This window comes from Scyliorhinus torazame, chromosome 22 (genome assembly GCF_047496885.1).
Source record: "Scyliorhinus torazame isolate Kashiwa2021f chromosome 22, sScyTor2.1, whole genome shotgun sequence".
In the NCBI taxonomy this organism is placed as follows: domain Eukaryota; kingdom Metazoa; phylum Chordata; class Chondrichthyes; order Carcharhiniformes; family Scyliorhinidae; genus Scyliorhinus; species Scyliorhinus torazame.
In genome coordinates, this window is record NC_092728.1 from 22,073,223 (window position 1) to 22,097,219 (window position 23,997).

Consider the following 23,997-nt stretch of genomic DNA (forward strand, 5'->3'; position numbering starts at 1 on the left):
ATATCTCTCTGAGAGAGAGGGGACTTAGGGACACCAGTCAGTGTACAGATATCTCCCTGAGAGAGAGAGAGGACTGAGAGACACCAGTCAGTTTACAGATATCTCCCTGAGAGAGAGAGGACTGAGAGACACCAGTCCGTGTCCAGATATCTCCCTGAGAGAGGGGGACTGAGGGACACCAGTCAGTGTACAGATATCTCATTGAGAGAGAGGGGGACTGAGAGACACCAGTCAGTGTACAGATATCTTCCTGAGAGAGAGAGGACTGAGAGACACCAGTGTACAGATATCTCCGTGAGAGAGCGAGGGGACTGAGTGACACCAGTCAGTGTACAGATATCTCCCGGAGAGAGAGAGGGGACTGAGAGACACTAGTCAGTGTACAGATATCTCCCTGAGAGAGGACTGAGAGACACCAGTCAGTGTACAGATATCTCCCTGAGAGAGAGGGGGACTGAGAGACACCAGTCACTGTAGAGATATCTCCCTGAGAGAGGGGACTGCGAGACACCAGTCAGTGTGCAGATATCTCCCTGAGAGAGAGAGGGGACTGAGAGACACCAGTCAGTGTACAGATATCTCCCTGAGAGAGAGGGGACTGAGAGACACCAGTCAGTGTACAGATATCTCCCTGAGAGAGAGGGGACTGAGAGACACCAGTCAGTGTACAGATATCTCCCTGAGAGAGAGAGGGGACTGAGAGACACCAGTCAGTGTACAGATATCTCCCTGAGAGAGAGGGGACTGAGAGACACCAGTCAGTGTACAGATATCTCCCTGAGAGAGAGAGGGGACTGCGAGACACCAGTCAGTGTACAGATATCTCCCTGAGAGAGAGGGGACTGAGAGACACCAGTCAGTGTACAGATATCTCCCTGAGAGAGAGGGGACTGAGAGACACCAGTCAGTGTACAGATATCTCCCTGAGAGAGAGGGGACTGAGAGACACCAGTCAGTGTACAGATATCTCCCTGAGAGAGAGGGGACTGAGAGACACCAGTCAGTGTACAGATATCTCCCTGAGAGAGAGGGGGGACTGTGAGACACCAGTCAGTGTACAGATATCTCCCTGAGAGAGAGGGGACTGAGAGACACCAGTCAGTGTACAGATATCTCCCTGAGAGAGAGAGGGGACTGCGAGACACCAGTCAGTGTGCAGATTGTCATGTTACACTTTGTGGTAATATATCGTTATTCTTTCCCTTGTCATCCTGAATGGTCTGATGAGTCGATGAGAAAGAAACTGCCAATCTTTAGATTGAAGAAAAAGTAATTTCTTGAATAACGATTAATTGAATAACGTTCGCACACACTACCGAGCTATAACTACGAATAAAGTAAGGTTGAATCTGTTAAACAGTAATCCATAATCTAGTATTAACTAATGATGACCTTGTGTTAACTCTCTCTCTAACCTAAACTACTCTTCGTGCTGTGAACAATACTTCTCCTTTGCTAACTACCCAGCATTCCCTGAGGTATGATATTTATTCTGGGAACTGGTGGTGTCTTCTAGTGTTTGAATTACACTGAGATGGAATAATTAACCCTTCACTGGCATGCCTATAGACATATCATTACACAGATATCTCCCTGAGTGAGAGGACTGAGAGACACCAGTCAGTGTACAGATATCTCCCTGAGAGAGAGAGAGAGGACTGAGAGACACCAGTCAGTGTACAGATATATCCCTGAGAGAGAGGGGACTGAGAGACACCAGTCAGTGTACAGATATCTCCCTGAGAGAGAGGGGACTGAGAGACACCAGTCAGTGTACAGATATCTCCCTGAGAGAGAGGGGGACTGAGAGACACCAGTCAGTGTCCAGATATCTCCCTGGGAGAGAGGGGACTGAGAGACATGAGTCAGTGTACAGATATCTCCCTGGGAGAGAGGGGACTGAGAGACACCAGTCAATGTACAGATATCTCCCTGAGAGAGAGGGGACTGAGAGACATCAGTCAGTGTACAGATATCTCCCTGGGAGAGAGGGAACTGAGAGACACCAGTCAGTGTACAGATATCTCCCTGAGAGAGAGGGGGGAACTGAGAGACACCAGTCAGTGTACAGATATCTCCCTGAGAGAGAGGGGACTGAGAGACACCAGTCAGTGTACAGATATCTCCCTGAGAGAGAGGGGGACTAAGAGACACCAGTCAGTGTACAGATATCTCCCTGAGAGGGGACTGAGAGACACCAATCAGTGTACAGATATCTCCCTGAGATAGAGAGGGAACTGAGAGACACCAGTCAGTGTACAAATATCTCCCTGAGAGAGAGAGGACTGAGAGACACCAGTCAGTGTACAGATATCTCCCTGAGAGAGAGAGGGGTCAGAGTGACACCAGTCAGTGTACAGATATCTCCCTGAGAGAGAGGGGACTGAGAGACACCAGTCAGTGTACAGATATCTCCCTGAGAGAGGGGACTGCGAGACACCAGTTAGTGTACAGATATCTCCCTGAGAGAGGGGACTGAGAGACACCAGTCAGTGTACAGATATCTCCCTGAGAGAGGGGACTGCGAGACACCAGTCAGTGTACAGATATCTCCCTGAGAGAGGGGACTGCGAGACACCAGTCAGTGTACAGATATCTCCCTGAGAGGGAGGGGACTGAGAGACACCAGTCAGTGTACAGATATCTCCCTGAGAGGGAGGGGACTGAGAGACACCAGTCAGTGTACAGATATCTCCCTGAGAGAGAGGGGGGAACTGGGAGACACCAGTCAGTGTACAGATATCTCCCTGAGAGAGAGGGGACTGAGAGACACCAGTCAGTGTACAGATATCTCCCTGAGAGAGAGGGGGACTAAGAGACACCAGTCAGTGTACAGATATCTCCCTGAGAGAGAGGGGACTGAGAGACACCAGTCAGTGTACAGATATCTCCCTGAGATAGAGAGGGACCTGAGAGACACCAGTCAGTGTACAAATATCTCCCTGAGAGAGAGCGGGGACTGAGTGACACCAGTCAGTGTACAGATATCTCCCTGATAGAGAGGGGTCTGAAAGACACCAGTCAGTGTACAGATATCTCCCTGAGAGAGAGAGGACTGAGAGACACCAGTCAGTGTACAGATATCTCCCTGAGAGAGAGGAGACTGAGAGACACCAGTTAGTGTACAGATATCTCCCTGAGAGAGAGAGGACTGAGAGACACCAGTCAGTGTACAGATATCTCCCTGAGAGAGAGGAGACTGAGAGACACCAGTCAGTGTACAGATATCTCCCTGGGAGAGAGGGGACTGAGAGACACCAGTCAGTGTACTGATATCTCCCTGAGAGAGAGAGGGGACTGAGAGACCCCAGTCAGTGTACAGATGTGTCTCCCTGAGAGAGAGCGGACTGAGAGACACCAGTCAGTGTACTAATATCTCCCTGAGAGAGAGTGGGACTGAGAGACACTGGTTAGAAATATCTCTCAGTAAGATGTTAATGGATTCCTCATGGTTTGGCTGGTTGCTGTATGAGGGTGATGTAGAGTTCCTGCCGAGTGACTGGGTCCTGTGCTGCCATTTGACTCCCTGTTTTGACAGTTCCTGTCATGATATTCGGACCAATCAATACACACACACCACAGCCAATCACAGCCAAGAGCATACACACTATAAAACGGGGAACACGACACTTCCCGCTCATTCCAGCAGGAGACAGCTCAGGACACAGAGCTCACAGCCAGCCACTCAGACTCCACCATGTGCTGAGTGCCTCTCCAAGATAGTGTTAGGAATAGGTCCACAGATTCAAGGGTAATGAACGAACCTCAGTAACCAGTTTACCATTGTAAATATGTGTGAGTAATAAAACTGAGTTGTACCATCCGCAACCGTGTTGGTTCGTCTGTGTAGCAGAGCACCCAAAACACGACAGTTTCTCTCTTAAACTCTCTTCCAACAGATGTAGACGAATGTCAGGACAGTGTTGATCGTTGTGGCTCCACTTTAATCTGTGAGAACACTGCTGGCTCATTTGTCTGTCGGCCCAGGGAGCAATGTGGACCAGGACTGACCCTCGACACGTATGGCAGCTGTGTTGGTAAGTGCAAATTGCAACCATGACCACCCTCCCCCCCCCCTCATCCAGAGCAATAACTCTCGGGTTTTGGGAGGGGGGGCGGTTAAACAGAGAATAACAGCTACCCGGGAGTGAGTTACAGACTGGAATCTAATCGAGGGGTTCGGGGGGTTTATATATAGAATAACAGATACCCGGGAGTGAGTTACAGACTGGAATCTAATCGAGGGGTTCGGGGTGGTTTATATATAGAATAACAGATACCCGGGAGTGAGTTACAGACTGGAATCTAATCGAGGGGTTCGGGGTGGTTTATATATAGAATAACAGATACCTGGGAGTGAGTTACAGACTGGAATCTAATCGAGGGGTTCAGGGGGGTTTCTATATAGAATAACAGATACCTGGGAGTGAGTTACAGGCTGGAATCTAATCGAGGGGTTCGGGGTGGTTTATATATAGAATAACAGATACCTGGGAGTGAGTTACAGACTGGAATCTAATCGAGGGGTTCAGGGGGGTTTCTATATAGAATAACAGATACCTGGGAGTGAGTTACAGGCTGGAATCTAATCAAGGGGTTCGGGGTGGTTTATATATAGAATAACAGACACCCGGGCGTGAGTTACAGACTGGAATCTAATCGAGGGGTTCGGGGTGGTTTATATATAGAATAACAGATACCTGGGAGTGAGTTACAGACTGGAATCTAATCGAGGGGTTCAGGGGGGTTTCTATATAGAATAACAGATACCCGGGAGTGAGTTACAGGCTGGAATCTAATCGAGGGGTTTGGAGTGGTTTATATATAGAATATCAGATACCCGGGAGTGAGTTACAGACTGGAATCTAATCGAGGGGTTTGGGGTGGTTTATATATAGAATAACAGATACCTGGGAGTGAGTTACAGACTGGAATCTAATCGAGGGGTTCAGGGGGGTTTCTATATAGAATAACAGATACCCGGGAGTGAGTTACAGGCTGGAATCTAATCGAGGGGTTCAGGGGGGTTTCTATATAGAATAACAGATACCTGGGAGTGAGTTACAGACTGGAATCTAATCGAGGGGTTTGGAGTGGTTTATATATAGAATAACAGATACCCGGGAGTGAGTTACAGACTGGAATCTAATCGAGTGTTTCGGGTGGTTTATATATAGAATAACAGATACCCGGGAGTGAGTTACAGACTGGAATCTAATCGAGGGGTTCGGGATGGTTTATATATAGAATAACAGATACCCGGGAGTGAGTTACAGACTGGAATCTAATCGAGGGGTTCGGGATGGTTTATATATAGAATTACAGATACCCGGGAGTGAGTTACAGACTGGAATCTAATCGAGGGGTTCGGGGTGGTTTATATATAGAATTACAGATACCTGGGAGTGAGTTACAGACTGGAATCTAATCGAGGGGTTCGGGGTGGTTTATATATAGAATAACAGATACCTGGGAGTGAGTTACAGACTGGAATCTAATCGAGGGGTTCAGGGGGGTTTATATATAGAATAACAGATACCCGGGAGTGAGTTACAGACTGGAATCTAATCGAGGGGTTCGGGATGGTTTATATATAGAACAACAGATACCCGGGCGTGAGTTACAGACTGGAATCTAATCGAGGGGTTCTGGGTGGTTTATATATAGAATAACAGATACCTGGGAGTGAGTTACAGACTGGAATCTAATCGATGGGTTCGGGGGGGTTTCTATATAGAATAACAGATACCCGGGAGTGAGTTACAGGCTGGAATCTAATCGAGGGGTTTGGAGTGGTTTATATATAGAATATCAGATACCCGGGAGTGAGTTACAGACTGGAATCTAATCGAGGGGTTTGGGGTGGTTTATATATAGAATAACAGATACCTGGGAGTGAGTTACAGACTGGAATCTAATCGAGGGGTTCAGGGGGGTTTCTATATAGAATAACAGATACCCGGGAGTGAGTTACAGGCTGGAATCTAATCGAGGGGTTCAGGGGGGTTTCTATATAGAATAACAGATACCTGGGAGTGAGTTACAGACTGGAATCTAATCGAGGGGTTTGGAGTGGTTTATATATAGAATAACAGATACCCGGGAGTGAGTTACAGACTGGAATCTAATCGAGTGTTTCGGGTGGTTTATATATAGAATAACAGATACCCGGGAGTGAGTTACAGACTGGAATCTAATCGAGGGGTTCGGGATGGTTTATATATAGAATAACAGATACCCGGGAGTGAGTTACAGACTGGAATCTAATCGAGGGGTTCGGGATGGTTTATATATAGAATTACAGATACCCGGGAGTGAGTTACAGACTGGAATCTAATCGAGGGGTTCGGGGTGGTTTATATATAGAATTACAGATACCTGGGAGTGAGTTACAGACTGGAATCTAATCGAGGGGTTCGGGGTGGTTTATATATAGAATTACAGATACCCGGGAGTGAGTTACAGACTGGAATCTAATCGAGGGGTTCGGGATGGTTTATATATAGAATAACAGATACCCGGGAGTGAGTTACAGACTGGAATCTAATCGAGGGGTTCGGGATGGTTTATATATAGAATAACAGATACCCGGGAGTGAGTTACAGACTGGAATCTAATCGATGGGTTCGGGGTGGTTTATATATAGAATAACAGATACCCGGGAGTGAGTTACAGACTGGAATCTAATCGATGGGTTCGGGGTGGTTTATATATAGAATAACAGATACCCGGGAGTGAGTTACAGACTGGAATCTAATCGAGGGGTTCGGGGTGGTTTATATATAGAATAACAGATACCCGGGAGTGAGTTACAGGCTGGAATCTAATCGAGGGGTTTGGAGTGGTTTATATATAGAATAACAGATACCCGGGAGTGAGTTACAGACTGGAATCTAATCGAGGGGTTCAGGGTGGTTTATATATAGAATAACAGATACCCGGGAGTGAGTTACAGACTGGAATCTAATCGAGGGTTTCGGGGTGGTTTATATATAGAATAACAGATACCCGGGAGAGAGTTACAGACTGGAATCTAATCGAGAGGTTCGGGGTGGTTTATATATAGAATAACAGATACCCGGGAGAGAGTTACAGACTGGAATCTAATCGAGAGGTTCGGGGTGATTTATATATAGAATAACAGATACCCGGGAGTGAGTTACAGACTGGAATCTAATCGAGGCGTTTGGGGTGGTTTATATATAGAACAACAGATACCCGGGAGTGAGTTACAGACTGGAATCTAATCGAGAGGTTCGGGGTGGTTTATATATAGAATAACAGATACCCGGGAGTGAGTTACAGACTGGAATCTAATCGAGGGGTTTGGAGTGGTTTATATATAGAATAACAGATACCCGGGAGTGAGTTACAGACTGGAATCTAATCGAGGGGTTCAGGGTGGTTTATATATAGAATAACAGATACCCGGGAGTGAGTTACAGACTGGAATCTAATCGAGGGTTTCGGGGTGGTTTATATATAGAATAACAGATACCCGGGAGAGAGTTACAGACTGGAATCTAATCGAGAGGTTCGGGGTGGTTTATATATAGAATAACAGATACCCGGGAGAGAGTTACAGACTGGAATCTAATCGAGAGGTTCGGGGTGATTTATATATAGAATAACAGATACCTGGGAGTGAGTTACAGAGTGGAATCTAATCGAGGGGTTCGGCGTGGTTTATATATAGAATAACAGATACCCGGGAGTGAGTTACAGACTGGAATCTAATCGAGGGGTTCAGGGTGGTTTATATATAGAATAACAGATACCCGGGAGTGAGTTACAGACTGGAATCTAATCGAGGGGTTCGGGATGGTTTATATATAGAATAACAGATACCCGGGAGTGAGTTACAGACTGGAATCTAATCGAGGGGTTCGGGGCGGTTTATATATAGAATAACAGATACCCGGGAGTGAGTTACAGACTGGAATCTAATCGAGGGGTTCGGGGGGGGGTTTATATATAGAATGACAGGTACCCGGGTGTGAGTTACAGACTGGAATCTAATCGAGGGGTTCGGGGTGGTTTATATATAGAATAACAGATACCCGGGAGTGAGTTACAGACTGGAATCTAATCGAGGGGTTCAGGCGGTTTATATATAGAATAACAGATACCCGGGAGTGAGTTACAGACTGGAATCTAATCGAGGGGTTCGATGCGGTTTATATATAGAATAACAGATACCCGGGAGAGAGTTACAGACTGGAATCTAATCGAGGGGTTCAGGGTGGTTTATATATAGAATAACAGATACCCGGGAGTGAGTTACAGACTGGAATCTAATCGAGGGGTTCGGGGGGGGTTTATATATAGAATGACAGGTACCCGGGAGTGAGTTACAGACTGGAATCTAATCGAGGGGTTCGGGGGGGGTTTATATATAGAATGACAGGTACCCGGGAGTGAGTTACAGACTGGAATCTAATCGAGGGGTTCGGGGTGGTTTATATATAGAATAACAGATACCGGGGAGTGAGTTACAGAGTGGAATCTAATCGAGGGGTTCGAGGTGGTTTATATATAGAATAACAGATACCCGGGAGTGAGTTACAGACTGGAATCTGATCGAGGGGTTCGGGGTGGTTTATATATAGAATAACAGACACACGTGAGTGAGTTACAGGCTGGAATCTAATCGAGGGTTTCGGGGTGGTTTATATATAGAATAACAGATACCCGGGAGAGAGTTATAGACTGGAATCTAATCGAGGGGTTCGGGGTGGTTTATATATAGAATAACAGATACTCGGGAGTGAGTTACAGACTGGAATCTAATCGAGGGGTTCGGGGTGGTTTATATATAGAATAACAGATACCCAGGAATGAGTTACAGACTGGAATCTAATCGAGGGGTTCGGGGTTTATATATAGAATAACAGATACCCGGGAGTGAGTTACAGACTGGAATCTAATCGAGGGGTTCGGGGTGGTTTATATATAGAATAACAGATACCTCGGAGTGAGTTACAGACTGGTATCTAATCGAAAGGTTTGGGGTGGTTGAGATATAAAATAACAGATACCCGGGAGTGAGTTATAGACTGGAATCTAATCGAGGGGTTCGGGGTGGTTTATATATAGAATAACAGATACCCAGGAGTGAGTTACAGACTGGAATCTAATCAAGGGGTTTGGGGTGGTTTATATATAGAATAACAGATACCCGGGAGTGAGTTACAGACTGGAATCTAATCGAGGGGTTCGGGATGGTTTGTATATAGAATAACAGATACCCGGGAGTGAGTTACAGACTGGACTCTAATCGATGGGTTTGAGGTGGTTTATATATAGAATAACAGATACCCGGGAGTGAGTTACAGACTGGAATCTAATCGAGGGGTTCCGGGTGGTTTATATATTGAATAACAGATACCCGGGAGTGAGTTACAGACTGGAATCTAATCAAGGGGTTTGGGGTGGTTTATATATAGAATAATAGATACCCAGGAGTGAGTTACGGACTGGAATCTAATCAAGGGGTTTGGGGTGGTTTATATATAGAATAACAGATACCCGGGAGTGAGTTACAGACTGGAATCTAATCGAGGGGTTCGGGATGGTTTATATATAGAATAACAGATACCCGGGAGTGAGTTACAGACTGGAATCTAATCGAGTGGTTCAGGGTGGTTTATATATAGAATATCAGATACCCGGGAGTGAGTTACAGACTGGAACCTAATCGAAGGGTTCGGGGTGGTTTATATTTGTGATTAACAGATACCCAGGAGTGAGTTACAGACTGGAATCTAATCAAGGGGTTCGGGGTGATTTATATAAAGAATAACAGATACTCGGGAGTGAGTTACAGACTGGAATCTAATCGAGGGGTTCGGGGGGTTTATATATAGAATAACAGATACCCGGGAGTGAGTTACAGACTGGAATCTAATAGAGGGGTTCGGGATGGTTTGTATATAGAATAACAGATACCCGGGAGTGAGTTACAGACTGGACTCTAATCGATGGGTTTGAGGTGGTTTATATATAGAATAACAGATACCCGGGAGTGAGTTACAGACTGGAATCTAATCGAGGGGTTCGGGGTGGTTTATATATAGAATAACAGATACCCGGGAGTGAGTTACAGACTGGAATCTAATCGAGGGGTTCGGGGTGGTTTATATATAGAATAACAGATACCCGGGTGTGAGTTACAGACTGGAATCTAATCGAGGGGTTCGGGGTGGTTTATATAGAGAATAACAGATACCCGGGAGTGAGTTACAGACCGGAATCTAATTGAGGGGTTCGGGATGGTTTATATATAGAATAACAGATACCCGGGAGTGTTACAGACTGGAATCTAATCAAGGGGTTCGGTGTGGTTTATATATAGTATAACAGGTACCCGGGAGTGAGTTACAGACTGGAATCTAATCAAGGGGTTCGGTGTGGTTTATATATAGAATAACAGGTACCCGGGAGTGAGTTACAGACTGGAATCTAATCGAGAGATTCAGGGTGGTTTATATATAGAATAACAGATACCTGTGAGTGAGTTACAGACTGGGATATAATCGAGGGGTTCGGGGTGGTTTATATATAGAATAACAGATAACCAGGAATGAGTTCCAGACTGGAATCTAATCGAGGGTTTCGGGGTGGTTTATATATAGAATAACAGATACCCGGGAGTTACAGACTGGAATCTAATCGAGGGGTTCGGGGTGGTTTATATATAGAATAACAGACACTCGGGAGTGAGTTACAGGCTGGAATCTAATCGAGGGGTTCGGGGTGGTTTATATATAGAATAACAGATACCCGGGAGAGAGTTATAGACTGGAATCTAATCGAGGGGTTCGGGGTGGTTTATATATAGAATAACAGATACCCAGGAATGAGTTACAGACTGGAATCTAATCGAGGGGTTCGGGGTGGTTTATATATAGAATAACAGATACCCGGGAGTGAGTTACAGACTGGAATCTAATGGAGGGATTCGGGGTGGTTTATATATAGAATAACAGATACCCAGGAGTGAGTTACAGGCTGGAATCTAATCGAGGGGTTCGGGGTGGTTTATATATAGAATAACAGACACCCGGGAGTGAGTTATAGACTGGAATCTAATCGAGGTGTTCGGGGTGGTTTATATATAGAATAACAGACACCCGGGAGTGAGTTACAGACTGGAATCTAATCGAGGGGTTCGGGGTGGTTTATATATAGAATAACAGATACCCGGGAGTGAGTTACAGACTGGGATCTAATCGAGTGGTTCAGGGTGGTTTATATATAGAATATCAGATACCCGGGAGTGAGTTACAGACTGGAACCTAATCGAAGGGTTCGGGGTGGTTTATATATAGAATAACAGATACCTCGGAGTGAGTTACAGACTGGTATCTAATCGAAAGGTTTGGGGTGGTTGAGATATAAATAACAGATACCCGGGAGTGAGTTATAGACTGGAATCTAATCGAGGGGTTCGGGGTGGTTTATATATAGAATAACAGATACCCAGGAGTGAGTTACAGACTGGAATCTAATCAAGGGGTTTGGGGTGGTTTATATATAGAATAACAGATACCCGGGAGTGAGTTACAGATTGGAATCTAATCGAGGGGTTCGGGATGGTTTATATATAGAATAACAGATACCCGGGAGTGAGTTACAGACTGGAATCTAATCGAGGGGTTCAGGGTGGTTTATATATGGAATAACAGATACCCGGGAGTGAGTTACAGACTGGAATCTAATTGAAGGGTTCGGGGTGGTTTATATTTGTGATTAACAGATACCCAGGAGTGAGTTACAGACTGGAATCTAATCAAGGGGTTCGGGGTGGTTTATATATAGCACAACAGATACTCGGGAGTGAGTTACAGACTGGAATCTAATCGAGGGGTTCGGGGGGTTTATATATAGAATAACAGATACCCGGGAGTGAGTTACAGACTGGAATCTAATCGAGGGGTTCGGGATGGTTTGTATATAGAATAACAGATACCCGGGTGTGAGTTACAGACTGGACTCTAATCGATGGGTTTGAGGTGGTTTATATATAGAATAACAGATACCTGGGAGTGAGTTACAGACTGGAATCTAATCGAGGGGTTCGGGGTGGTTTATATATAGAATAACAGATACCTCGGAGTGAGTTACAGACTGGTATCTAATCGAAAGGTTTGGGGTGGTTGAGATATAAATAACAGATACCCGGGAGTGAGTTATAGACTGGAATCTAATCGAGGGGTTCGGGGTGGTTTATATATAGAATAACAGATACCCAGGAGTGAGTTACAGACTGGAATCTAATCAAGGGGTTTGGGGTGGTTTATATATAGAATAACAGATACCCGGGAGTGAGTTACAGACTGGAATCTAATCGAGGGGTTCGGGATGGTTTATATATAGAATAACAGATACCCGGGAGTGAGTTACAGACTGGAATCTAATCGAGGGGTTCAGGGTGGTTTATATATAGAATAACAGATACCCGGGAGTGAGTTACAGACTGGAATCTAATCGAGGTGTTCGGGGGGTTTATATATAGAATAACAGATACCCGGGAGTGAGTTACAGACTGGAATCTAATCAAGGGGTTCGGGATGGTTTGTATATAGAATAACAGATACCCGGGTGTGAGTTACAGACTGGACTCTAATCGATGGGTTTGAGGTGGTTTATATATAGAATAACAGATACCTGGGAGTGAGTTACAGACTGGAATCTAATCGAGGGGTTCGGGGTGGTTTATATATAGAATAACAGATACCCGGGAGTGAGTTACAGACTGGAATCTAATCGAGGGGTTCGGGGTGGTTTATATATAGAATAACAGATACCCGGGTGTGAGTTACAGACTGGAATCTAATCGAGGGGTTCGGGGTGGTTTATATATAGAATAACAGATACCCGGGAGTGAGTTACAGACCGGAATCTAATTGAGGGGTTCGGGATGGTTTATATATAGAATAACAGATACCCGGGAGTGTTACAGACTGGAATCTAATCAAGGGGTTCGGTGTGGTTTATATATAGTATAACAGGTACCCGGGAGTGAGTTACAGACTGGAATCTAATCAAGGGGTTCGGTGTGGTTTATATATAGAATAACAGGTACCCGGGAGTGAGTTACAGACTGGAATCTAATCGAGGGATTCAGGGTGGTTTATATATAGAATAACAGATACCTGTGAGTGAGTTACAGACTGGGATATAATCGAGGGGTTCGGGGTGGTTTATATATAGAATAACAGATAACCAGGAATGAGTTCCAGACTGGAATCTAATCGAGGGTTTCGGGGTGGTTTATATATAGAATAACAGATACCCGGGAGTGAGTTACAGACTGGAATCTAACCGAGGGGTTCGGGGTGGTTTATATATAGAATAACAGATACCTGGGAGTGAGTGACAGAGTGGAATCTAATCGTGGGGTTCGGGGTGGTTTATATATAGAATAACAGATACCCGGGAGTGAGTTACAGACTGGAATCTAATCAAGGGGTTCAGGGTGGTTTATATATAGAATAACAGATACCTGGGAGTGAGTTACAGACTGGAATCTAATCGAGGGGTCTCTCTGTAAAATAACTGCTCCTGCCTCTATGTTCAACAGACACCAATGAATGTGTGGACCTCAGTCAGCCCTGTGCGAAGGGCTTTAATTGTATCAACACCATCGGCTCCTACACCTGCCACAGGAACATCATCAGCTGTGGCCATGGGTACGAGGCTGCTGAGGACAACGCACGGTGTGTGGGTACGTTTGCGCTGGAGAACGGATCTCCCCGAGCCCCGCTCCCTGTTACAACTGTGGGATTAATTCAGATGCCTCTCTCGCCATTGCAGATATCGACGAGTGTCAGACTGGAACGCATCGTTGCGACGGCGAGCAGATCTGTCGCAACGCCCCTGGGAGCTACCGCTGTGACTGTCGACAGGGGTACCTGGTGGACCCCTACACCAAGGCTTGTGTGGGTACGAGAATCATCGATCGTGCACTGGTCCCTCCCCCCCTACCCACCACCTTTCTCTCCTGAGCTCAACCCCCACCCAGCACCCCCCTCTTCCTAAGCAATGGAAGTGACTCCCAGCGCCGTTACGTCTTGAGTAGCGAAGATTAAGGGGGAATGACCTGATTGAGGGGTTTAAGAAGACAAGGTCCTACATCCGAGGGAGAGTCCAGAACTAGACCTTAAAATGAGAGCCAGGCCATTCAGGGGTGATGTCAGGTCGCATTTCCCTACACAGAGGGGAGCGGAAATCTGACAGTAATTTCCCCCCTTGCACGTTGGAAATACGATGTGCTGAAGGAGGAGCGAGACAAGCAGGTGAAGGAGTAGTGGCCAGTTTCTCAGTGTCTGTGTTGGCTGTTCACTATTCTGGGTACTGATCATTAAGACTGAGGTGTGGCTCGAGGGAAGCTAAAATGGAAAGAAACCTGCAAAGTTGGGGCGGAGCCATTTTAGTTCCTATTTCGACAGCGAAGCCTGTGTGTCATCTCTGCATATCTCTGAGGCGCAAAACCCTACAAAGAGAAACTGGTATGTCATCTCTACAAACTTCAAAGAAGGGAAATAGAGGATTATGAAGGTAGAACGTATAGAGAAAATGCTGAAAATTTCAGCAGGTCTGGCAGCTTCTGTAGGGAGAGAAAAGAGCGAACGTTTCGAGTCCAGATGACCCTTTGTCAAAGCTAAAAGGTAGAGAAAGTGGGAAATATTTATACTGTGAGAATGAAAGATGAGTCACAGCCACAGAATCCAAGGGGAAAGAGGGCTAATGGCCACAGAAACCAAGGGGGAAGAGGGCTAATGGCCACAGAAACCAAGGGGGAAGAGGGCTAATGGCCACAGAAACCAGGGGGAAAGAGGGCTAATGGCCACAGAAACCAGGGGGAAAGAGGGCTAATGGCAGTCCCCAGAGAGAACAAAAGGTCAAACAGCAGGGAAACTAACATCAGAGGGTAAACTCTGACAGATACAGATGTGGGGGAGGGGAAGTGGGGAGCAAAGGTAAGGAAAGGTGGATAAGATGGGGGGGGGGGGGGGGGGGTAGGTGTAAATATAAAGAAAGACAAGAAAGAAAGAAATGGTAAAAGACAGTTAAAATGTCCTACCTTTTAGCTTTGACAAAGGGTCACCTGGACTCGAAACGTTAGCTCTTTTCTCTCCCTACAGATGCTGCCAGACCTGCTGAGATTTTCCAGCATTTTCTCTTTGGTTTCAGATTCCAGCATCCACAGTAATTTGCTTTTATCCATATATTATGAAGGTAGATTAGGTAAGGAGGGGGCTAAAGTGGCACTTAGGGACCAGCACGAGTGATCGAGCTGAATGACGTCTTTCTGTCCATTCGTCTGAAAGAATGACGGAACAGTCTCAAGAGGCCTACTTCCTAGACGGCAAGATGTAGGAGTTGGAGTAAAAGCAGGCCATTTGGCCCATCGAGTCTGCTCCGCCATTCAATGAGATCATGACCGATTTGATACGTCCTCCATGTGCCGATGTGGGTTTACCTAGTTGATGCATTAAGGCGGCGGTTAGATGCCGATTAACCTGCCCACTCACCTGCTGTGCCCCGACAGACATCGACGAGTGCCGGCGGTATATGGGACGGCTCTGCGCCCAGAAATGCGAGAACTCACCCGGATCGTATCTCTGCTCCTGCGCGATCGGGTACAGACTTGCCGAGGACGGCCGGAACTGCAAAGGTGATAGTTGTTCCCCAGTGTTTAATTAAAGCGGGTCCCCCAAGGTGGGCTGTTATGAAAGTGAGCGCCCTGCTCTCCTCCCCCCTTCCCCACCTGTCACATACAGAGTGCTGGGGGGTTCCTGGTAGATAAGACCATAAGAAATGGGAACAGGAGGCCATTCAGCCCTTCGAGCCTGCTTCACCATTTAATAAGATCCAACTCTCACGACATCCACTTTCCTGACTGATTTTAAAAGCACCTTCTCATCTCAGCCTCGAAAATGCTCAAGAACACGGCCTCCTTGGGGGTCAAGGATTCCAAAGATTCGCCACTCTTTCAAATAAGTTCTTCCTTAAATCAATCTATACAAGGGGTAGAGACCAAACTGTTTAATCTTCCCTCAAATGGCAATCCCTGGGATCATCCCAGCAAACCTCCTCTGTACTGCTTCCGATGATAATATATCTTTCCTTCCGCCAGGGGATCAAATCGGCACACCGTATTCCAAATGTGGCCTCACCAGTTCCTTGTCCAGTTGCGGAAACACCTTTTTACTTTGATACTCCAGACCCCTTGAAATAAAAGCCAGAATTCCACCTGCCTTCCCTACTACCTCCTGCACCTGTAAGCTAGCTTTCTGGGTTCCGTGAATAAAGACCAACCACCGCCCCCTCCCCCCCCCACCACCCACCCACCCGAGTCCCCTTTCATCTCCAGCTTTCTGCAATCTCTCTCCAACTCAAACGATAATCCGCCTCCTCACTCTTTTCTCCCAAAAGGAATAATCTCACGTTTTTTTCCCCCGTTGAATCCCATTTGCCAATTTTCTGGCCACTCATTTAGCCTGTCACTATCTCCCTGTAAACTATTCATACCCTCCTTCCCTCCCACCTTTGAAAGGAGCCGGCGTTGCTCGTGAGGGTAGCCTCTCTGGAGATAGTAGCCTCTCTATTGATGGGAGGGGTGGGGCTGGACACAGGAGCCTCTGGGTATTCAGATGTTGGCTGGGAGCTGCACAGTCGCGGACGGGCGAGGGGGGGGGTGGGGTGGACTGGGTTGCGGGGAGGCGATGGTTGTTGGGATCTCTCTGTCCTGAGAATGTTTGATCTTTGCCCCTCCCCCCACACCTCTCTTTCAGATGTGGACGAATGTGAGGCCAGTCCCTGCGGCCAGGAATGTGCCAATGTTTATGGATCGTATCAGTGCTACTGCAGGCAGGGGTACACCCTCAACCAGGTGGACAGAACTACCTGTGAAGGTGAGTTTCCGGTTGCGTTTAATAAAACACTTGGGGTTTTAGGAGACTGAGAGGCCACCTCTTTCAAGATCCTGGAGGGATAAAAGGGTGGTTAGCACTGCTGCCTCGCAGCACCAGGGACCCGGCTTCCATTTCAGATTTGATGACTGACTGCGTGGAGTTTGCACTTTCTCCCTGTGTTTGGCCACGTAACAAATACAATAGGATGGAAATAGAGGGATACGGACCCCGGAAGTGCAGGTTTTAGTTTAGACAGTGTCATGTGAGTGTCCCTTTAAGAAAGAATTGTGTCTTATCACATGGCTTCAGTGATGTCATTTTGTGGGTGGAGCTGGGCTGTGGCTCTGTGAGCTGTTCTAGTTTCATTTTCACTTTATGACTGCTGTGTACTCGGGGAGAAAGAAGTGTTTTTTTTCCTGTCTCTCTATTTTCATTTTAAACAGTTGTTACAGAAAAAAAACCCCATTGATTATAGTTACCTGCTTTGGTAACTTAAAATATATAGTTTGCTTTCCCGGATGGGTTTAAACCTGGTGAGACAGGGGTCAGAATCTCAGGAAAAGCCAGTCGTTTTCAAGTGAGAATATAGAGTGCCGGGCCACGCCCTTGAAAAGGGTTTTTTTTGTTTATGGGATTTTGTTTTCGAATTGGAACAGTTAAGGGGGGATTCATTAAGGGTTATACATATATTATTGTAGCTGTGTGGGGTCTTTATGATGATAAAAATTCTTGCCGTGTGCGCTTATAAAAATGTTAACTAAATTCTTGGAATAAAGCTTGTTTTTGTTTAAAGTGTCCAGGGAGGCTGTTGAATCACACCTGAAGGAAACGCTCTTGTGCTCATCTTAGCCAAATTCAACATTTTGTTATGGGCCAGGGTTTAAAAACTCCAAAGTATATTATGGAGTTCACCTGACCTATAACTTTTTGTAATAATTTTCAATTCCTCTCTGGTCACAGGAGAGGTGCCGGAGCACTGGAGGATAGCCAATGTGGTTCCATTGTTCAAGAAAACAGGCAGAGCTAAACCATGAAACTACAGGCCAGTCAATCGAACCTCAGTGGTGGTGAAATTGTTGGAAGCAATTCTGAGAGACAGAATTAATCTGTATTTGGAGAGAAAGAGGTTAATCTAGAACAGTCAGTATGGTTTTATTAAAGGGAGGTCATGTCTGACCAACTCGATTGAATTTTATAAAGAGTTGACCAGGTGTTCAGATGCATTGAACATCAACAAGACTTTAAAAAAAAATTAGAGTACTCAATTCATTTTTTCCAATTAAGGGGCAATTTAGCGTGGCCAATCCACCTGCCCTGCACATCTTTGGGTTGTGGGGGCAAAACCCATGCAGAGAATGTACAAACTCCACACGGACAGTGACCCAGAGCCGGGATCGAACCTGGGACCTCTGCGCCGTGAGGCAGCAGTACTAACCACTGTGCCACCGTGCTGCCCCGACATCAACAATACTTTTGATAAGGTCCCACATGGGAGACTGATAGCGAAGGTAAGAGCCCATGGGATCTAAGGACATTTGGCAAATTGGATCCAGAATTGGCTGAGTGGCAGGAAGCACAGGGTGATGTTCGAGGGGTGTTTTTCCGACTGGAAGTTTGTGTCCAGTGATGTCCCGCAGGGATCAGTGTTGGGGCCCTTGCTATTTTGTGGTTCAAATAAATGACTGGCATGAATGTAAGAGAGTTGTTCAGTAAGTTTGGGGATGATAATGGGGTGGGGTGGATATAGATGGACAGATCAGTGGCAAATGGAATTAATCCTGAAAAGTGTGAGATGATGCACTTGGGCAGGACAAACAAGACTAGGAAATACAGGATACATAGCAGGACCTTGGCAAGCACCAAGAATGAGAGGGACCTTGGTGTGAATGCACGCTGGTCCCTTAAGGTAGCAGGGCATGAGGATACAGTGGTTAAGAAGGCATATGCAGGGCAGCACAGTGGTTAGCATTGCTCCCTATGGCGCTGAAGACCCGGGTTCGATCCCGGTCCCAGGTCACTGTCCGTGTGGAGTTTGCACATTCTCCCCATGTCTGTGCGGGTTTGACCCCCACAACCCAAAGATGTGCAGGGTGGGTGGATTGGCCACGCTAAATTGCCCCTTAATTGGAAAAAAAATATTTGGGTGCTGGAAATGTATATTTTTTTAAAAAGCATATGGTAGACTTGCCATTATTGACCGAGGCATGGAGTTAAACAGCAGGGAGGTTATGCTGGAACTGTATAAAACGTTGGTTAGGCCACAGCTGGAGTACTGTGTGGAGTTCTGAAATCCACATTATAGGAGGAATGTGATAGCACTGGAAAGGTGCAGAGGAGATTTACCAGGATGTTGCCGGGGCTGGAGAGCTTTAGTTATGAAGAGAAATTGAATAGACTGGGGCTGTTTTCCTTGGAGCAGAAGAGACTGAGGGGGGGTGGGGGGAGACATGATTGAAATGTATAAAATTATGTGGGGCATGGATAGAGTAGACAGGAAGAAACCTTTGCCCTTGGTGGAGGGATCAGTGACCAAGGGGCATAGATTTGAGGTAAGGGGTCGGAGGTTTCGAGGGGATGCGAGGAAAAATCGTTTCACCCAGAGGGGGGGTGGGAGTCTGGAACTCGCTGCCTGAAAGGGTGGTGGAGGCAGAGACCCTCATAACGTTTTAAAAGTATTTAGATGTGCACTTGTGATGCCAAGGCAGACAAGGCTATGGGTCGAGTGCTGGAAATTGGGATTAGAATACTTGAGTGGTTGTTTTTGGCTGGCGCAAACCTGATAGGCTGAAGGGCCTTTTCTGTGCTGGAGACCTCGGTGACTATCTTCCGGAGTCAAAAGAACATTGGTGTTTCATTTTCACAGCAAACTCCTGTCTCTCTCTCTCTCTCCCTCCCTTTCAGATGTCGATGAGTGTTCTCTGACTGCTTCCACCCTTTGTGCTCATCATTGTGTGAACACACCAGGGTCCTTCGCGTGTATTTGCCCTGGCGGTTACGTCCTCGCTCTCAACGGAAGAAACTGTCAAGGTATGCCTTTATTCATTAACTTAATGGTTCTTGGTAGGTAGATGAACCTGGCCAAGGAGGATTAAATCACATTGCCACCGATGCAAAGGGAAACTGCTGCCGTCTCACTCTGGCTTCATTCCCTCAGATCTCGACGAGTGCACACTGGGAACCCACAACTGTACAAGGGCCGAGACTTGCTTCAACGTTCAGGGTGGATTCAGGTGCATCTCTTTCGAGTGCCCCTCCAATTACCAGAGGGTGGGACAGGCGTAAGTACCTTCCACGTGGGCGGGAGCTTTTTTTTTGACAGCTGCACTGGTAAAGCCCAAAATGTTCTGCCTAGGTGTAAACACTGCCTCACAATCACACTTGGGCACCTCACTGCCCCTAAGTGACTGGGGGTTGCAAACCGTCCTCTGTGGACTGCATTTCGCTGGTGCAATCATGGCTCTTTGCTGAACTCTGTGGACTGTTTGCTGTTTATATAAATTCTGCAGACTGCAGATTTAAGTAGATTCTGTGGACTGTTTGCTGTGGTACGCTGTTCCCCGTACTTTATCTAAGTTGGCTAGACAGCTGGTTCGTGATGTAAATGAAGCCAGCAGCACGGGTTCAATTCCCGTTACCGGCCGAAGTTATTAATGAAAGCTCTGCCTTCTCAACCTTGTCCCTCGCCTGAGGTGTGGTGATCCTCCGGTTTAATCACCACCAGTCAGCCCTCCCCCTCAAATGGGAAAAGCAGCTTATAGTCAGCTGGGACTATGGTGACTTTACCTTACCTTTGTTGTTTAATTAGACACTGCAGACTGTTTGCTGTTTATATCGAGACTGCTGTGGTTTAAGTAGACACTGTGGACTGTTTGTGTAGTGCACTATTTAAATAGAATCCATCATGTTTGCTGCGGTGTATGGTTTTATTTTAATACATTCTGTAGACTGATTTGCTGTAGTCTATGGATTCTTTTGCTGTAAGTCCTGTGACAACGATACTCACGATTCATGTTTTTATTTCCTGTTACTCCTGGATAGCCGTTGTGAGCGACTCTCGTGCCAGGATTATGTTGAGTGCCAGACGGAGCCACAGAGGATCACCTATTACCAGCTCACCTTCCCCATCAACATTCGGGTGCCGGCCAACATCTTCCGCATCATCCCCTCCCCTGTCTACGTGGGTGACAACATCCTGCTGGGCATCACCGGGGGCAACGACGGCAGATTCTTCAGCACCCGCCGGCACAACAACTACACAGGCTTCGTCTACCTGCAGCTGCAGCCTCGGGCGCCCCGCGATTTCCTGCTGGATGTGGAGATGACGCTGATCAGGCAGGGCCGCGCCACCAAATTCATCGCCAGGATCTACGTCTTCATCACTGGACCTTCTCTCTGATGGTCTCCAGATTGCTCTTCCAGATTCTACCCTCTTCCCCAACCCCCTGCCGTCCACGCACCCCTCTGCAGGCCCGTGTATGGAGGGTGTGATCTTTTTCCAGACCCCCCCCCCATCACAATGTTGCCCCCTCCCCACAATCCATGACACAGCTGGAAGGGATAGGAGGAAAGCATCTTTCACAAGCTCAGGTCGCTGTGAAGTGCTTTCAGTGCTGGAATAGCCGCAATCAATTTGTACCCCCCCAAGGCAATGACAAAAATAGCTTGTTTTTTGTGAATGATGTCAGTTGAAAGATTGGTCCAGGAGGCCAGCTTTACTCTGCATCTAACCCCATGCTGTACCTGCCCTGGGAGTGTTTGATGGGGACAGTGTAGAGGGAGCTTTACTCTGTATCTAACCCCCTGCTGTACCTGTCCTGGGAGTGTTTGATGGGGACAGTGTAGAGGGAGCTTTACTCTGTATCTAACCCCGTGCTGTACCTGTCCTCGGAGTGTTTGATGGGGACAGTGTAGAGGGAGCTTTACTCTGTATCTAACCCCCTGCTGTACCTGTCCTGGGAGTGTTTGATGGGGACAGTGTAGAGGGAGCTTTACTCTGTATCTAACCCCCTGCTGTACCTGTCCTGGGAGTGTTTGATGGGGACAGTGTAGAGGGAGTTTTACTCCGTATCTAACCCCGTGCTGTGCCTGTGCTGGGAGTGTTTGATGGGGACAGTGTAGAGGGAGCTTTACTCTGTATCTAACCCCGTGCTGTACCTGTGCTGGGAGTGTTTGATGGGGACAGTGTAGAGGGAGCTTTACTCTGTATCTAACCCCGTGCTGTACCTGTCCTGGGAGTGTTTGATGGGGACAGTGTAGAGGGAGCTTTACTCTGTATCTAACCCCGTGCTGTACCTGTCCTGGGAGTGTTTGATGGGGACAGTGTAGAGGGAGCTTTACTCTGTATCTAACCTGTTATCTGGAGATGAAAGGGGTTCCCACACTGCGTGGAAGAATTACTGAGAAGAAGCACTGTCCCGGGTGTCTGAACGAAGTAAGCATTTCGACCAAGTATTACTTTTCTGTTGCAGGTGCTTGCTTGAACATTGTCAAAAATAATTAATATAAAACAACCTCGTCTCCTGCTCTTTCTTCTCTAGTTATGTTCTTCTCTAGTTGCACAGTTATGCTTTCTGACTTTCTCGAGCGAGTCCTTCTGATGCAGCTGCCTTGGGAATGGCTAAAGCCAATGTGGATCGGAGGCAATGGCAATATTTCGATAGTACCCGTCTATCGATGAAATACAGCGGAAGGTTGTCATTATTACAATCACGGCAACGGCATGCACAAACCCGAATGACCCAGATCGTCTATTTTGTCTTCGCGATGGTGGTTGAGGGATCACTATTACAGAGCACAATCTTCGCGGTAACCAAGTCATAACACAAGTTCCAGGCTACGACCATCTCCAACAAGGAATTTCCTCCCCCCCCAAAAAAAAAAACTATCAATATCCTAGGGGCTACTGATGACCAAATACTGAAATGGATCCAGCCAATACTTTGCCTACAAGAACAGGTCAGATGCTAGGAATTCTGCAGAGTGTTACTCACCCTCTGATACTTCTCTCCCCCCCCCCCACACACAAAGCCTGTCCACCATCTACAAGGCATAAGTCAGGAGTGTGATGGACTCTCCCACTCGCCTGGATGAGCGCGGCTCCGACAACACGCGAGAAGCTCGACACCACCCAGGGCAAAGCAGCCCCCTCCCCCGCTCGATCGACCAACACGCTAACCCCCACCTTCAACATCCACTCCCTCCACCCACCGACTCACAGCGGCAGCCGTGTGCACCGTCTACAAGATGCACTGCAGCCACTCGCCAAGGCTCCCTCGACAGCTCCGCCCAAACCCGCCACCTCTACCCCCTAGAGGGACGAGGGAAGCAGACGCCATGGGGAACACCCACCGCCTGTTCCTCTTCCTCACCCCCCACACACACACCGCCTCAACTTGGAAATATCTCGGCCGTTCCTTCACTGGCACTGGGTCCCAGCACGGTAGCATTGTGGATAGCACAATTGCTTCACAGCTCCGGGGTCCCAGGTTCGATTCCGGCTTGGGTCACTGTCTGTGCGGAGTCTGCACATCCTCCCCGTGTGTGCGTGGGTTTCCTCCGGGTGCTCCGGTTTCCTCCCAGTCCAAAGATGTGCAGGTTAGGTGGATTGGCCATGATAAATTGCCCATTGTGTCCAAAATTGCCCTTAGTTTTGGGTGGGGTTACTGGGTTATGGGGATAGGGTGGAGGTGTTGACCTTGGGTGGGGTGCTCTTTCCAAGAGCCGGTGCAGACTCGATGGGCCGAATGGCCTCCTTCTGCACTGTAAATTCTATGTTAATCTATGTATAATCCTGGAACTCCCTCCCCAACAGCGGTATGGGCGAACCTCCACCACACGGAGACTGCAGCGGTTCAAGGTGGTGGCTCACCCGCCACCTTATCATCAAGGACGTCAGCCTTACCTGCGATGCTTCCATTCCGCGAATGAATGATAAAACAATGTGATGCACAAACACACACACACATGGGGATCTGCTTTTTTGAAACACCTCTCTAAAATTTTTATTTCTATAAGGACCCAACAGAAACCCTAAAACAAACAAAAAAAAAAGCAAAAAAGAACAAATAGTTAAAAC

The 23,997-nt window shown here is 47.0% G+C and overlaps 1 protein-coding gene across 1 annotated transcript; it reads left to right on the forward strand.

Annotated features, from left to right (window-relative positions):
- Positions 1-1,165: 1,165 nt before the first annotated feature.
- LOC140399454 (uncharacterized) lies at positions 1,166-22,432 on the forward strand. The gene is made up of 9 exons (XM_072489031.1): positions 1,166-1,180; positions 3,851-4,037; positions 13,586-13,729; positions 13,819-13,947; positions 15,557-15,682; positions 16,803-16,922; positions 19,824-19,949; positions 20,077-20,200; positions 20,961-22,432. Exons 1-9 carry the CDS (start codon positions 1,166-1,168, stop codon positions 21,316-21,318), a joined length of 1,329 nt encoding a protein of 442 aa, XP_072345132.1. The 3' UTR covers positions 21,319-22,432.
- The last annotated feature ends 1,565 nt before the right edge of the window (positions 22,433-23,997 follow it).